This window comes from Haplochromis burtoni, unplaced genomic scaffold (genome assembly GCF_018398535.1).
Source record: "Haplochromis burtoni strain Fernald_Lab_line unplaced genomic scaffold, NCSU_Asbu1 Contig_347, whole genome shotgun sequence".
In the NCBI taxonomy this organism is placed as follows: domain Eukaryota; kingdom Metazoa; phylum Chordata; class Actinopteri; order Cichliformes; family Cichlidae; genus Haplochromis; species Haplochromis burtoni.
The window spans coordinates 41,100-55,486 of NW_024582708.1; the positions used below are offsets into that span (position 1 = coordinate 41,100).

The following is a 14,387-nucleotide window of genomic DNA, read 5'->3' on the forward strand; positions in this document are numbered from 1 at the left end:
AACATGTGCACCAATTCTGATCTCTGATCACACTTTCAGAATGGCTTGTGTAAAGTGCACATCAACATCAACATCCTCATCCAGGAAGAAGCGCTCAGTCAAGAGACTGTTGATCGGCGTTGGAGTTTCCCTGGTTTTATTTTGCTTTTTCTTTATTTGTGTTATCCCTTATTTAAAAGCTGTAATTTCACAGATGATAGCGACATCACTCAAAGCATATGCAGATGTACCACAAACCGATGAGGATCATGAAGACTTCTTTTCCTATTTGTTAGATGAAGATGAAGTGCAACTAATGATGTAGTAACTGAAAATGTGAAAGACAAGTAGTTACTTACTGATAACATGTACATTTCATTTCGTGATAAAAAGGAGGGAATGTCAGAAGAAAATTGTACCTAGTGTGATCAGCTACATGAAATGTGTTCAATTTATGGATCACTAAGCAATCCACATGTCTATGTGACTGTTCACATAAACTCTTGTGTGATAAACTTATTTAGCAACTAACAGCTTCCTCTATGTTAAGAACATACAGACTTAGAAAAGGGGAACCTCAGCTCTGAGTTCTTAGAATAACTTTGTTATCTTTGTACACACATGTGACAAGCTTGCATAAATAAAGAACGTAGACAGTGACAGAGCGCGAGTCCGTGAGTGCCTCCTGCGAGGACGAGCGCTCTGTGACTGCCTTCGCGAGTAAAGACGACTGCAGTGTTTGTGTTTTCTAACTCAGGTGTCTTAGCTGAAGAACTGTGGGGTGATTCTTAGAAATCCCCTGTCACCAGATTATATTTAACTTGTGTTATCTACATGTGACAAATATGTAAAAAGCTAGGAAATCAAGGAGGGGGTAAATACTTTTTCACAGCACTGCAAGCCGTCTTGGTAATGCCTATGGGCAGTTGTTTTGAAGCCCCTGGAGTAAAACCTTTTTTCAGAGGTCACAGGGACATGAAAGCTGGGTAAGGCTGGGTGTGCCACCATGTTTACCTTTGCAGAATTCTCCCACAGACTTCCGTCTCTGTCAGGTCCCACTGAGCAAAGTTAATAAAGACTGGAAGAGAGTTTCTTTTTTTCTTTGTTTCCATGCTATGTTTTGACCCTTTTCTTCTGTCTGTTGCAGTTTGTTCAGGTGGTTTGGAGGCCCCTTGTGGCAAACATGGCGACTGCAACGACGGTAATCTCGGTACTGGAACATGTAGATGCCACACCGGATTCAGAGGGGAATCCTGCGAACTGTGTGTCGCTGGGTTCTATGGCCCTAACTGCACAGGTAAAATGCTTTTTAGTTTTTATCATCGCTCAGTGGAAAAACAAAGAGAGTGCACCTTTTGTAGATAAGGTCTGCTCTCCAACAGCTCTCCAGAAGTGGCTGTTGGAGAGACCAAACAGCCACTTCATAAATGCATGGCACAACATAGAAGAACCCCTCAATGGGACAAGACTCAGCGGTTCATCTGCATCTAAAGGACAAAGGTCACTCTTTCGAGGATGCCAATGTTCACATTTTGGACAGAGAAGGCAGGTGGTTTGAAAGAGGAGTGAAAGAAGCCATCGATGTCACCATCTTTGAACAGAGGCGGTGGCTTACGACACCAACTGTCTGCCATCTATTATCCAATTTTTAAATCCCTTCCCAGACGCCTTAATGCCCACTCACATCCTGGGCCATCTGACCTCAGGAAATCACATGATAGGGTGGGTCTAGGTTTCACAGTGGGTTCATCCGAAACCTTGGCTGACTGTGACCCACACCCGTTTTCACACCTTGGCTCGTGTGATTAGGTAGAGGATCAATAGGGGGTCCATGACCCTTTGGGGGAACACTCCCATAGGGTATAAAATCTGGGATTCTCCACCAGTTGCTCTTAGAACCCAAGAAGCTTCTCGAATGAGAGGTGAAACATCTTCAAGAAACCTAGAAAAGTCCAGACGCTTTTCTTTCCAAGCCCCTCAGACTATGATGACCTAGATGACTGAGAACCCTCACAGACTTTTGATGAGGGAGGTTTTCCTTTAATTTCTTGCTTCCAATGCTGTGTAGTGCTCACTGATGAACAAGAATATCTGGTAATGAGCCAAAGTTAGCGCGATAGGCTGATTTTCATATAAATGCTCAGTTCTTAGAACGCTTTCTAGAAATAAGACGAGTAGATAATCAAAAACAATCACAAGCAACATCCATAGGTGAAGACTGACTCTGGAATGGAGGAATTCTCACTTCACAGCTTCCTCCTCCATCCTCACACCTTTTCCTCACAACTCTCCCACTTGACTGGGATGAGCTGAGGAAGGGAGGAGACATGTGAGTGTAATGAAAAGCAGCACTTGAGGCAGCAGCTCTCTACCACCTGCAGGGGGCAGTGCATAGAAATGCAAAATCTCAATCATAAATTTGGTGCACGATTTTGGTATTAAAAAAAAAACAAAATGTAAAAATAAGAGGAGGGTGCGTTTCAGCCCTTTGATGTATTCACCATGGCTGCGTTGTGACCCTTTAATACGCTGTGGCGAAAGAAAGTAGCAAATCTGGCATCAGCAGACAGTCTCACCCCCATCAGCTCTCCAGCAGTCTGTCACCATGGCAACACTCCACACTCACCATCACACAGCTGGGTGTGTTTCCAGCTCAGGACAAACCTGCCAGCTGTCTTCGCTTAGAGCCAAACCACCAGAGCAGATTTTTTGTTTTTCTTTAAATGTGGATACGAATGCTCATCTTTGCCTATTTGAGTTTAACAGTCTTTATTAAATCCAACTCAGTGTTTCTCCACAGAGGAACACAGGTGTGTCCTCGCTTTGGAGGAGACAGCAGAGGTGTCAGTTAGAGCTGGAGTCGATTTGAAACTCTTCGTCACAGCAGGAACAAAACACGTCGCCATGGTTGCTCAATTCATCCAGAGCAGATTGAGGTCTGCAAAGAGCACTCTGCAGCTTTAGTTAAAGTGAAGCTGTTGCATAACAGCTCTTATAAAAAACAATGAAACTTTTGATGAAAAAAACAGCATTTATGTAATATTTATTTAACCCATGATTATTAAGTCGTGTGTTACAGCAATTAAAATATTAGTATTATTAACAATAATAATAATAATAATAATAATAATAATAATAATAATAATAATTATATCTGACAGAAGTCTCTCAGCCTGAAAGATGATATATTGTATTAAAGATGGTGACAACATGAAGCTTTCCTGTCTCTGTTCTTGTGGCAGCAGAGCTGAATCAGTCTTTTGGGGAAGATGCTCCGCTGCCTCCTAGTAAGCAGTGCAGAGGGTGGCCAGGATTATCCATTATGGATAACAGCTGGTGCAGTGACCTTCTCTTACCAGCTCTGATGTTTCTCACAGCTGACTGATAGAAAATGTCCATTATGTTTCTGCACATGTTGAAGAACCTGCTCACCCCTTCTTGTATACATCCTTCCAGTTTAGTCTGTTTTTCATGTGGATGCTCAGCTACTTGTACTCCTCCACCACATCGGCATCCTGTCCCAGGATAGACATGGGCCATGTAGCCATCCTTGATGGTAAATGGCCTGTATTTGTATAGCGCTTTACTTAGTCCCTATGGACCCCAAAGTGCTTTACACTACATTCAGTCATCCACCCATTCACACACTGGTGATTGCAAGCTACACTGTAACCACCAAATCTGACAGAGCTATGCCATTCTAACATACTGAAGACTGACTGTCAGGTAGTCAGTAATCCATGAGATGGTGGACGTGTTCACTGATATTTTCAGGAGCTTCTCGCTCAGAAGCAGCAGCTGAATCATTTCAAATTTACTTGATAAATCATAGAAAGTATCCTCACTGTGCAGCTGTTACTCTCTAGATTGGGAGTAGGTTCTCTGCAGCATGGAGATGATTGAATCATCCACTCCCAGATTTGGTTGGTGTACAAACTGCAGAGGATCAATAGATGTTTCCACCTGTGGTCTCAGGTGAGCCAAAACTGGTGTTTCCAGTACCTTCTTCACATGCGACGTGAGAACAGCTGGTCGATAATTGTTAAGCTCTGATGGTGTCAGCTTCTCTGGTAGAGAGGATGTTATCTATAACGCTGATTTGTTCTCCTCTGTCAGACTCGGGCTGCAAATGTGACTCAGGTTCACAGACAGCTCACCACCATAGATCCTTGGAGCATAAATAAAATCAAAAGCATAATATTAAAATAAGAAATATGACAAAAAATTAGATTTATGCTGTGTGAGTTATGAAGTGGACCTTATCTGCTTTTCATTTTTTATATTTTAAAAATAATGTTGCTCATATAAAACATAATCCAGATGTGAGCCCAAAGCTCAGGCTTCAGGCTGCTCTAAATGCTCATTTCACAGTTTTTTTCTACTCTTCAAGTCAAGTCTTGTTTGTCTCTCTCAGCCTGTTCCTGCAGGAACCAGGGAAGGTGCAATGATGGCATTGGAGGATCTGGACAGTGTATCTGCAAGCCGGGCTGGGAGGGCAATCGCTGCCAGAACAGAATAGGTGAGATTTCTTCTTGAATGCACAAAGATATGAGACCCTGATTGGGTTCTAGTGGTCAACAAAGCTCATGAAAAGAGCCACTGGTTGGTACTGAGGTTGTAAAAATTCTAAAACATCCTACAAATGTATGATTTTTGTTTATTATTTCTTAAATAAAGCTCACAATTTCTTTAAACAGATGGATACCTTGGTAACCATTAAGGCATGGTTAAATTATCCCTAAACCAAGCCCGTGGTCATTTTAAACCTTAACCAAGTTATTATAAAACAATGAATCTGAGGTGCTTTCTTTTATTTTGTCATGTATACTGTTACAGTGGTGAATATTTACTTTAAATAAGGTCGGAGTTGCAAATAATGAGGTGAGTGCCTGTAATACCTACTGTATGAGCAGACTATCTTCATGGCTTTGTACACAGGTCAGGCATAACATTATGACCACTGACAGATAAAATGAATAACACTTATTATCTCTTCATCATGGCACCTGTTAGTGGGTGGACTATATTCGGGATAAAGTGCACATTTTGTCCTCACAGTTGATCTGTTAGAAGCAGGAAAAATGGAGTCGACTGCATCAGAGCAGCTCTTATTGGGTGTTCCTGGTCTGCAGTGGTGAAACAGTTACAGGGTCATGGGCAGCCAAGACTCACTGATGGGAAGCGAAGGCTGACCTGTGTTTTCTGATCCAACAGATGCTACTGTAACCTATCCTGCAGAAAAAGTTTGTTCTGGTTCTGATAGAAAGATATCAGGATAAACAGTTCATCACAGTTTGTTGCACATTGGGCTGCAGACCAGTCAGGATGCCCTTGGTGACCCTTGTCCATCACCAAAAGCACCAACAATGGACATGAGAGCATCAGACCTGGACCACAGAGCAATGAAAGAAGGTGCCTTGGCCTGATGAATCACACACTATGGACTGTGGGACAAAGTTAAGCCTCTGGAGGCAGTGTAATGCTTTGGGCAATGTTCTGCTGGGAATCCTTAGGTCTTGCCCTTCATGTGGATGCTACTTTGTTAGGTCCCACCTACCTAAGCACTGCTGCAGACCATGTAGACCCTTTCATGGAAACAGTAAATGGTTCAGTAGGATAATGTGCGCTGCCTGCCTGAGGAGCAGAGCAACGAGTTTGAGGTGTTGATTTTGCCTGTAATTTCCCAGATCTCTCTGATAACCATAGCACACTCTCAGGGGTCCAAGTCTTGATGGATCAGGGCCAATGTTCCCTCTAATTTTTAATGTATCTGAGCAAACACTTAAACTCCCTGAGCGATCCCTTGGACCACTGTGAGCGACATCAGACGTGTGTACTGTGGTTACACCGGCATCCAATCCAGCCAAGTTACATGGTTTATTAAAATAATTAAATTACAGCATTTACATTTATGTTAGACTACTTTTAATCAACTGCTTTAGCCCACTTACAATGAAATTTAAAAAAAAAAAAATCTAGTCATTGACCTGTGTAGTATGTTAACACTATTTGAAGTAAAAATAACTTGAACTCCAATTTTGAAAACACAACTTTCTTTCTTTTTTAATTTTTTTTATAAAGCTCTGATATGTATTATGAGTCTGTTGTCTGGGAGAGAGTCCTGTAACGTATATAATGACCAATGTTGGGCAATTAATTATATAGTTCTTCAAAAAAGTAACTCAGTTTGGGAAACAACAAAGTTTTTTGCAGCTATTTCTTTTAAATGCAGCCAAGGCATTTTTAAATAAACATTTCAAACTATTTACAGAACAATCAGCTGTTCTGCATCAAATCTGATGCCACACAAATTATTTGTGCCACTCCAAAAAACAATTTCTGTCCACTATGAGATAAAGGAGAACAACAGCCCGATACCTGCAGGCCCGACAACAGGAGATGTGTCACTCCTATAACATTCAGCAGTCGACTCATTGTTCTGACACACACAACAAAACTATTGACTACACTCTACACACTAACTACACATGATTTGTGCTAAATGTCTCAAATCTCTCACGTGACGTCTCAAAACACTCCTAAAACTTCCCCCCGTTTCTTAACAACTAGATGCCACGTTGCCATATCATTTTTTGATTGGTCGACATGGTACTTTTTTGGACGAATAGGAAAGGGACAGGGGGGTGGGGTTTGTTTTTGCTCACAGGCGGAGAGTGATTTCGAGCCTTTTTTCCTTATAAAACGCCGTTTTTACAGTTTCTTCCCGCAGTAAATATAAACAACGACAGTATTCAGGAAGAAAAACAAACATTGCAGATATTTTTATGATAACTCTGGTTTTACGTGGCCTATCAACACAATTTAAAAACTGTTATAAAGTCCACACTTTTTCCGTGAATTGTTCTGTCTGTCCTGCTCACATCTCCAGTGGTTGTACACGTTGTTATTAACGTGGCTTCACTCCACATCAGCCACGCTGCTTTACCAGCTCAAACACCGGTGTCGGCACGTAAGGACGCTGTCATAGCCTGTTAACGACGTTGATTGGCTGCGTATATACACATTATTGGCTGAACTATGGGATAAGGTGTTCTAATCCCATATGGGAGCAGCCAGTCACTCACTGACTAACACTGCAAAACAGAATTGTTAAAGTATTAATTTTAATTTCAATTCAGGTTAGTTTTTTTTGTGTGCAAAGCAGATTTTCTGTGCGCAGAGACTGTGCCAGCAGTGCGCAATTGCGCACGTGCGCAGCTTAGAGGGAACATGGGTCAGGGCTGTTTTGGCAGCAAAAGAAAAAGGTCATAAGGTTATGCCTCATCAGTGTATGTTTTCATTTAGGGGGGAAATTGTCCCTAATGTCTTATCTCAGAAGCTCCACCCATCTGCTATAACTATTCTCCACCTTAAAGGGCTTGTTAAACTAAAAAAAAACAACTTAGGGCTATCCTCAACATTTTAACCAGTTTTTCTCTGTTCCAGCCAAACAGCGATGAGATACGATGAAAACCACATCTGAGTGACTCATTTTAGTTTCAGTTAGGTTTTTGGCTTTTAACAGTTAAGAAGATAATGAGATACAGCAATGACTTGTTGCTTTTATCTTTGCTACAAAGCTCTTCTGGTCTGTTCTGTCTTGTGTTATAAAACGAGCACAGCCCTTTCATTTACAGCCAAAACTCATTCGCTGTTTAGATCGTCTTGAGCCAGACTTTCATCAGTAAGATTTATAAAGAGGAGCTTAAAGTCATGATGTGAAACGATCATGAACAGCTGCAGCTTCCTTTGTCTCTAGATCCCTCAGCATCTACTACCTGGTCCACTTTTGGCAGTGTGTGCTTGAGATGTAATTTAATTTTTAGCTTCGGCTCTCTTTCAGTAGCTTCTGTACTCGTCTCTGGAGATATGCGAGCCTGTTGCCAACTGCACCTCTTTTTGTCCTTGTCCAAACCTCCACCTCACAACGGAGAGGCTGCAGGTCAGCAGGGACCAGTGGTTCTTCCTGTGAGACTACCTTTATGGTCAAAAACACCGCCAACCTCCTCCTGTTTTTTGTTTTCAATGTATTTATCGTTTATTTAGATGCAAAGACAGTTTAATAAATGCATGATGTTTGAGTGCATCGATAATCATGTTAAATAATCTATTTCAGTGTTTGATCAACATAATTCCAACCACGTTTTGTTTTTTTTACTTAAGACTGCCCATTAAAAAACACAGAAAACCCCTAAAATTTGGGTGCAGTTCACTTCCAGTGTTGCTACTGCTTTTAGATCACTACATGGAAATCATGGTATGACTACTTGGATGTAATTTGCTGCAATTTCACCAAAGTCCTTGAACGTCACCAACTTTCAAGGAGAGGAATCACCCCAGTGATGAGAGTGGGCTCTCCAGCGACAACCCAGAGACCAGACAGGAGTTTTCAGTGGAGGAGTCAAAGTTTCCAAGTCGAAAAGCAGTGCATCAGGCCGGGAGTGTGAACAAGAATATGAGTGTCATTTGTTTTCTTTTTTTTCTGTAACACCTGAGGCATCTGAAGAACATTTGCTGCAAACTACCTGAAACTTGATGTTGTGCCATCATGCCAGGAGATGATGGCAACACAGTCTTCACTCAGATTAAGACCTACTTTGGATTTGGATCCCTGAGACCTTGTCCTCTTGCTCATAACGAAATTCAAATTTAAGAGACCACTTTGAGACAGTGTAGGAAGTCCAAGTGCAAATGGTCTATGCAAACAAAATGAGGATTCTGGATCCATGTTGAATGCTTTTGTTTTCTGAAAGTTTCTAGGTTGGATTCACAAAAACATTCCTTAAATAAACCTGTGAGTTTTATCTTAAAGCCCTGTTTACTCTTGTTAGCTAAGCCCTATTTACCACATAAAGAACTCGAAAAACGTATCCATGCATTCATCACTCCTTATTGGACTATTGTAACTCTCTTTACCTGGGCCTCCAACTCTCCCTCCTTCAGCGCCTGCAATAGTCCAAAATGCGGCAGCACGCCTCTTAATCGGCACTAGAAAGCAAGAGCACATCACCCCGTCCTTGCTAACCTACACTGGCTTCCCATCAAATATCGTATTGATTTCAAAATCCTTCTGCTCACTTTTAAAATTCTAAATAACCTGGCCCCTAGCTACTTAACTGATCGCCTCTATCCGTACAACCCAAAGAGAGCACTAAGATCCTCCAGCCAACTGCTCCTAATGCAACCAAGGTCTCGTTTAAAAACCAGAGGTGATTGTGCATTTGCCATCGCTGCCCCTAGACTCTGGAATAATCTCCCAGTCGAAATCCGTACTTCGGAATCAATTCAATCATTCAAATCCCGTTTAAAAACACACTTGTTTAACTTAGCTTTTGAAACAAATTAGTTTGACCTTCATTTGGCCTGCCTTACACCATGTAAATGCAATTTTAAGTATAATTGTACTATTTGTTCTTTGTTCTGCCCGCAAATGCGGTTTTATTGTGAAGCACTTTGATGTACACTAGTCTTTTAAATGTGCTATATAAATAAACTTTGACTTGACTGGATTTGACTTGTTATCTTCTACTGAGATAAATCCCCCGTCTGCCTTTCTAGGCTCAATCCCAGAGGAGTGCCGGCAGTGCCACGCTCTGGCTGACTGTGTGCTAGGTGCTGGTTGTCTGTGTAAACCGGGATTCCAGGGGAATGGCACCTTCTGCACTCCAGAGCCACGTGAGTGTTGTCCATTGTTTAAAAACACACATCATTCTAACGGTGGTCATGCAATAATAGATTTAGAAGAGATTAGAGTGCTTTGTAGTCACAGAAGTAAGAGGAAGCTCTGGTAAGTTTTGATCATCCGGGTCCAGCTGTGGTTCCAATAAGCAACTCGTTGAGATGAAGAAAATTCACCTTGAAGGTGAAAAACCACCTCTGAGATCTGCATGCAACTATAGGCTACAAGGCTGAAATGCAGCGGTCCAGGTTCAACTCTAACCCATGGTGTGTCTTCCCTTGCCCGCTGTCCCCTGACCTTCCTGTCTTCACTGCTTTCTATCCACGGTTAAGAAAAATAATCCGTAAATCTAATATTAATAATGCAAAACTACACTTTAATATGTACAATATGCTTGAACCAGGTTCCCCCCCTTTTTTTGTTTCAGTTCTGCTTTTATTCAAATTCAACAAGGTGCTGAAACATTGCTCAGAGATTTTAGTCCATGTTGACATGATGCCATCAGACAGTGTAGTTTCAGACTGCTGTGGGACTTCATGCGTTATAGCAAAATCTCCAGTGTTAAATTAACACTAGAGAGTGTCTATATGGGTCCACACCTCTGAGTGTTAAATACAACACTGTTGAGTGTTAAATTAACACTTTGACAGTGTTATATGTTTAAAAGTAACCTAGTCAGTTTTGAAGATTAACAATGGCTAACACTGAGCAGTGCTGATTTTCTAACACTGGAAATACTCAACATTTAATAGTTTTCCAGTGTTAGAAAATCAGCACTGCTCAGTGTTAGCCATTGTTAATCTTCAAAACTGACTAGGTTACTTTTAAACATATAACACTGTCAAAAGTGTTAATTTAACACTCAACAGTGTTGTATTTAACACCCAGAGGTGTGGACCCATATAGACACTCTCTAGTGTTAATTTAACACTGGAGATTTTGCTGTGAGCGTTCCCCCTCCATGAAACTTTTTCCACTCCCAACATGTAGATCTACAACTGCTACATGTCATTAGAATCCTTTAAACCATCACTGCAGGCTTATTCCACGGGCTTGTTCGATTGTCAGGGTTTTCTCCTGAACACTGTAGGGTCTTTACTTCATAAAGTCCCTTTAGGCAACTGTTGATGCCAGTTGCCTAAAGGTACTTGGGGTAAATAAACCTGCATTTCATTGAATTTTTCAGGTTTTAATACCACTTGGTTGTATTTTATGAGTGACTGCAGTGTTCAAATCACAAGGATGATCAGATACTACACCAAAAAGTGTAGCATATGATCACCTAACAACCACTCATCAACAGGGATCGGTCGAGATTGGTGGTTGTGTCACATCCACTGTTGTTTCTGCTACGCTCTGACAATGTTTTACCTTTTCTAATACAACCCGAAACAGCATGACATCATCAGCGTCATACAACATAAACAGCAGCCATTCCACAGTTCCTTTTTTATTTTATTAACTCTGTCTACTTCCACCCTTGATTCTAGTTCCCACAAGTTTTTGCACACCAGCTACTCACCTCTGTAAATGTATTCCCCAGTTTCCCTTTATTTCGTATTAGATTGTGTTGAATTCTTCCCAGTCAGCTGTTCTAACTTTCTGTTAGTATTCTTGATATATTGTTTTGTTTCCTTCTAGTCCTAGGTGTCTTCTTTGTGTATCCCCTTGTTCCTCTTGTGTTTTGTTTCTTTAATTAGCTGACCTCAGTCTGGATCAATAATCTTGATTTTTAACTGTTACCCTGCTGCGTCCTGTGTTTGGATCGTCTCTTCTGAGCTGGTACAGTAAACACTTGGTGCATTTAAATGGCTTCAGTGAATTAAGTTTGAAGGCTCCAATGATAGTAATTTATCTCTGATTAAAAGATAACAGAACCAGGAATGTGTTGGTGGAGAAGAGACAAAGTATATTCACCTGTTAGTCTTTGATGGCTGATTTGTAACTTATTAACCCTGGCATTGCAGTACAGGAGGCCAGTTCAGCCCTTAGATTAGAGGAAGATTAGCCTCCCTGGCAGTGAACAAGGGGGTCTAATTAAATCAGTTTAATTAGCTTGTCCAACATTTGAGCATATGCAAGTGATAAACGTCCATGTGATTCATTACAATACTGGTCAACACTTGATTAACCTTACAATCCAGAGTTTTTCAGCATACAAAAAAGAAAATGGTGGTGTGCCCCGCCCCACCCCAAACAGGTTTTGGCCTCCCTTCTAATCAAAATAACAAAGATTGTAAAAAATCAATTGTTTCAATAATTTTTTAAAAGCATAAACATTTTTTTTGGCCCTACTGTTGCCATAATCCCTTTTCATTTATAGTTTTTTATCCCTTATTATTTTCTTTGACTACAGTAACCTGTCATTCTTTCTGTAAATGTTCTTGTTGTGCACATTAGCAGACTGGCAGAATAAATCAAACTGTTTTTGGAGCATTTTAAGAAAGAGCTCTGTGACAGTTTGTTTTTCTTAAAATATTTTCATCCTTCTAGTTTTTCAGTATCAGATTTGTTTTCTCTCCTCAGTGGCACTCCTGTTCTGATTGATAATTTGGTTGCTGTAGAAAAGCATCAAAACAGTTCACATTTGTTTCAGGCTCCAGATGTTGCACATGTGGCGAGCTGATGCTTACCTTAAACTGAGCCAGCATTTATAATGAATCAGATGACAGTTTTATTAAAAACACTCTGCAGCTCCAGACCTTTGCTCCGAGTACAACGGCGGCTGCCATGTGAATGCGGACTGCAACCAGACGGGACTCGTCGTCAACTGCACCTGCCGCAGTGATTACCAGGGAGATGGCTACTCCTGCAGTCCCATTAACAGGTCGGTGTGGCCTTTCATCTTTGTCTTAAATACGTTTTTTTTTCTGGTTTCCTTGTTGCCTTCATTAAATCAACGTGAGGTGTTTACTTTTGGGGACGTGACATCAGGCTGTTTTTCTGTCTGCTCTCCAGATGTACTGAAGAGCCAAATGGTGGCTGCAGCGACTTTGCCTCCTGCAAGTTCACTGGTCCAGTGAGTAAATGTTTTTCATCTTTATCCAGTAAAATCTGCAGCAGTGCAGCAAACGTCAGCAAAGAAGTGAATAAAATGTCATTTTTTTTCTTTTCAAGTTGTTTAGAGTTTAATTAAATTAAATCTGATTATACTAAATATACAGGAAATGCATCATATGCTAGTTCAGACTGAGAGTGGGATATAGAGCAGAAGTAGTAAATATTGAAATTGTCAGATGTCATCTGAGAAAAAGCCAAACTATAAAAAATGCATCATTTGTGTGCGTTCATTTTGTTGAGTGGAGCTGAATTAAATTGATTAAATTAATTGACTTAAAAAAACAGAAAACTGGGAATTACATTAGGAGATAGAATTTAATTAAGTTTTATTAAGTTTCATATCTCAAGTTGATCATCTTTACCTGGTTATTATAGCTGTTTCAAAGACTCCCAACTGAAATAAATGACAAGCACTTCATTAAATGGGACGAATTACTATGGCTGCACATTTGGCAGTCGGCATAACCAAGAACAGGATTTCCAGCTATTATACTGGAAAAGCGCAAAGGAGAACTTGCTTAAATCAAAGCACAAATCTTAAAACCCGTTCTCTGTTCACCTCTGGGGTAGTGGGCCGGGAGGAGGAAATGGCCCTCTGGTCGGGGTCTCGGCTGGTGGGTTTCCCTACTGCTGCAGGTCCAGGTGGTCCCCCAACTCCGCTGGTGCATTGGTGGTTCTCTGTGTCTGGGGCTGGGTGCTCAAATGCGTAGTGGATCATTCCCGACAGCAGCTTGGCTGAGCCGGGCCCCCTTGGCTTTGTTGGGCTGTTTCTGGGGGTGGGGAGCCCTCAGGTCTATTTGGCCCGGGGCTCAGCTCACACATTATGTGTCATGTATCATTAATACTGTGTGCTGCTCAGTAGCATTTAATATTTATTATTTACCGCTATTTATGCATATGTTGGTTGTTGCCGTGGTTTCCATGCTGTGTTGTTTTTTGCTTGTTTTTTTTCAGCAGATTTTCAGTGTTTTTTCTCTCTCTCTTCCCTGTTTTTCTCTCCCTCTCCTTTTGCCTACTTTCTCCCCAACTTCTCTTTCTTTCTTTATTTCCGTCTTTTGCATTCTGATTGTAATAACTCATAAATGTTAAAAACCTAATAAAAATCAAATTAAATATGAGTATCAAGTGGACCAGTATAGCAAAAGCCGTAATGGTAGACTTTGGAAAATAAATCTGCTGGGCATTTAGTTTGGCCTTCAGACAACAACCCTGATTGCTACACTTCTAGACAGGACAGGCAATATATATATGTATATTACAGCACAATTAAGTGCTCTATTGGTGCAACCTAAACTGAAATTAAAGATCTTATTTGTGGGGTTATTCCAATTCAAGCACTACAGGGTGCTGATGCAGAACTTAACCGATTTGGATAACATTTTTTAAAACCATGGCTAAGTACACTGCTAAAAAAATTAACTAAAACTTTTTAATCATAGTATAGCATCATATCATTTAAACTTCATAAACTTCTTCTATTGTTCTTCTCAGTTAAGTACCAGAGGGGGTTGTTAATCACTTTCAGCTGCTTTGGTGTTAATGAAATCAACAACAGATTCACTAGAGGGACAACGGTGAGACAATCCTCAGGTTTTATAGGTGTGGGCCACAGGCGTATTTTTCTGTCCATGTCTTTTCGGACACATACGTTTTGCATGTAGGTGCGGGG

The 14,387-nt window shown here is 40.9% G+C and overlaps 1 protein-coding gene across 1 annotated transcript in view; it reads left to right on the top strand.

Annotated features, from left to right (window-relative positions):
* LOC102314216 (stabilin-1) overlaps positions 1 to 14,387 on the top strand; it is a gene marked incomplete at its 5' end in the record, with an annotated part of 122,182 nt that overhangs the window by 37,387 nt on the left and 70,408 nt on the right. The window contains 5 exon segments of the mRNA XM_042228756.1: positions 1,127 to 1,276; positions 4,394 to 4,498; positions 9,538 to 9,654; positions 12,353 to 12,485; positions 12,617 to 12,677. Coding sequence (XP_042084690.1) covers positions 1,127 to 1,276; positions 4,394 to 4,498; positions 9,538 to 9,654; positions 12,353 to 12,485; positions 12,617 to 12,677 — 566 coding nt within the window.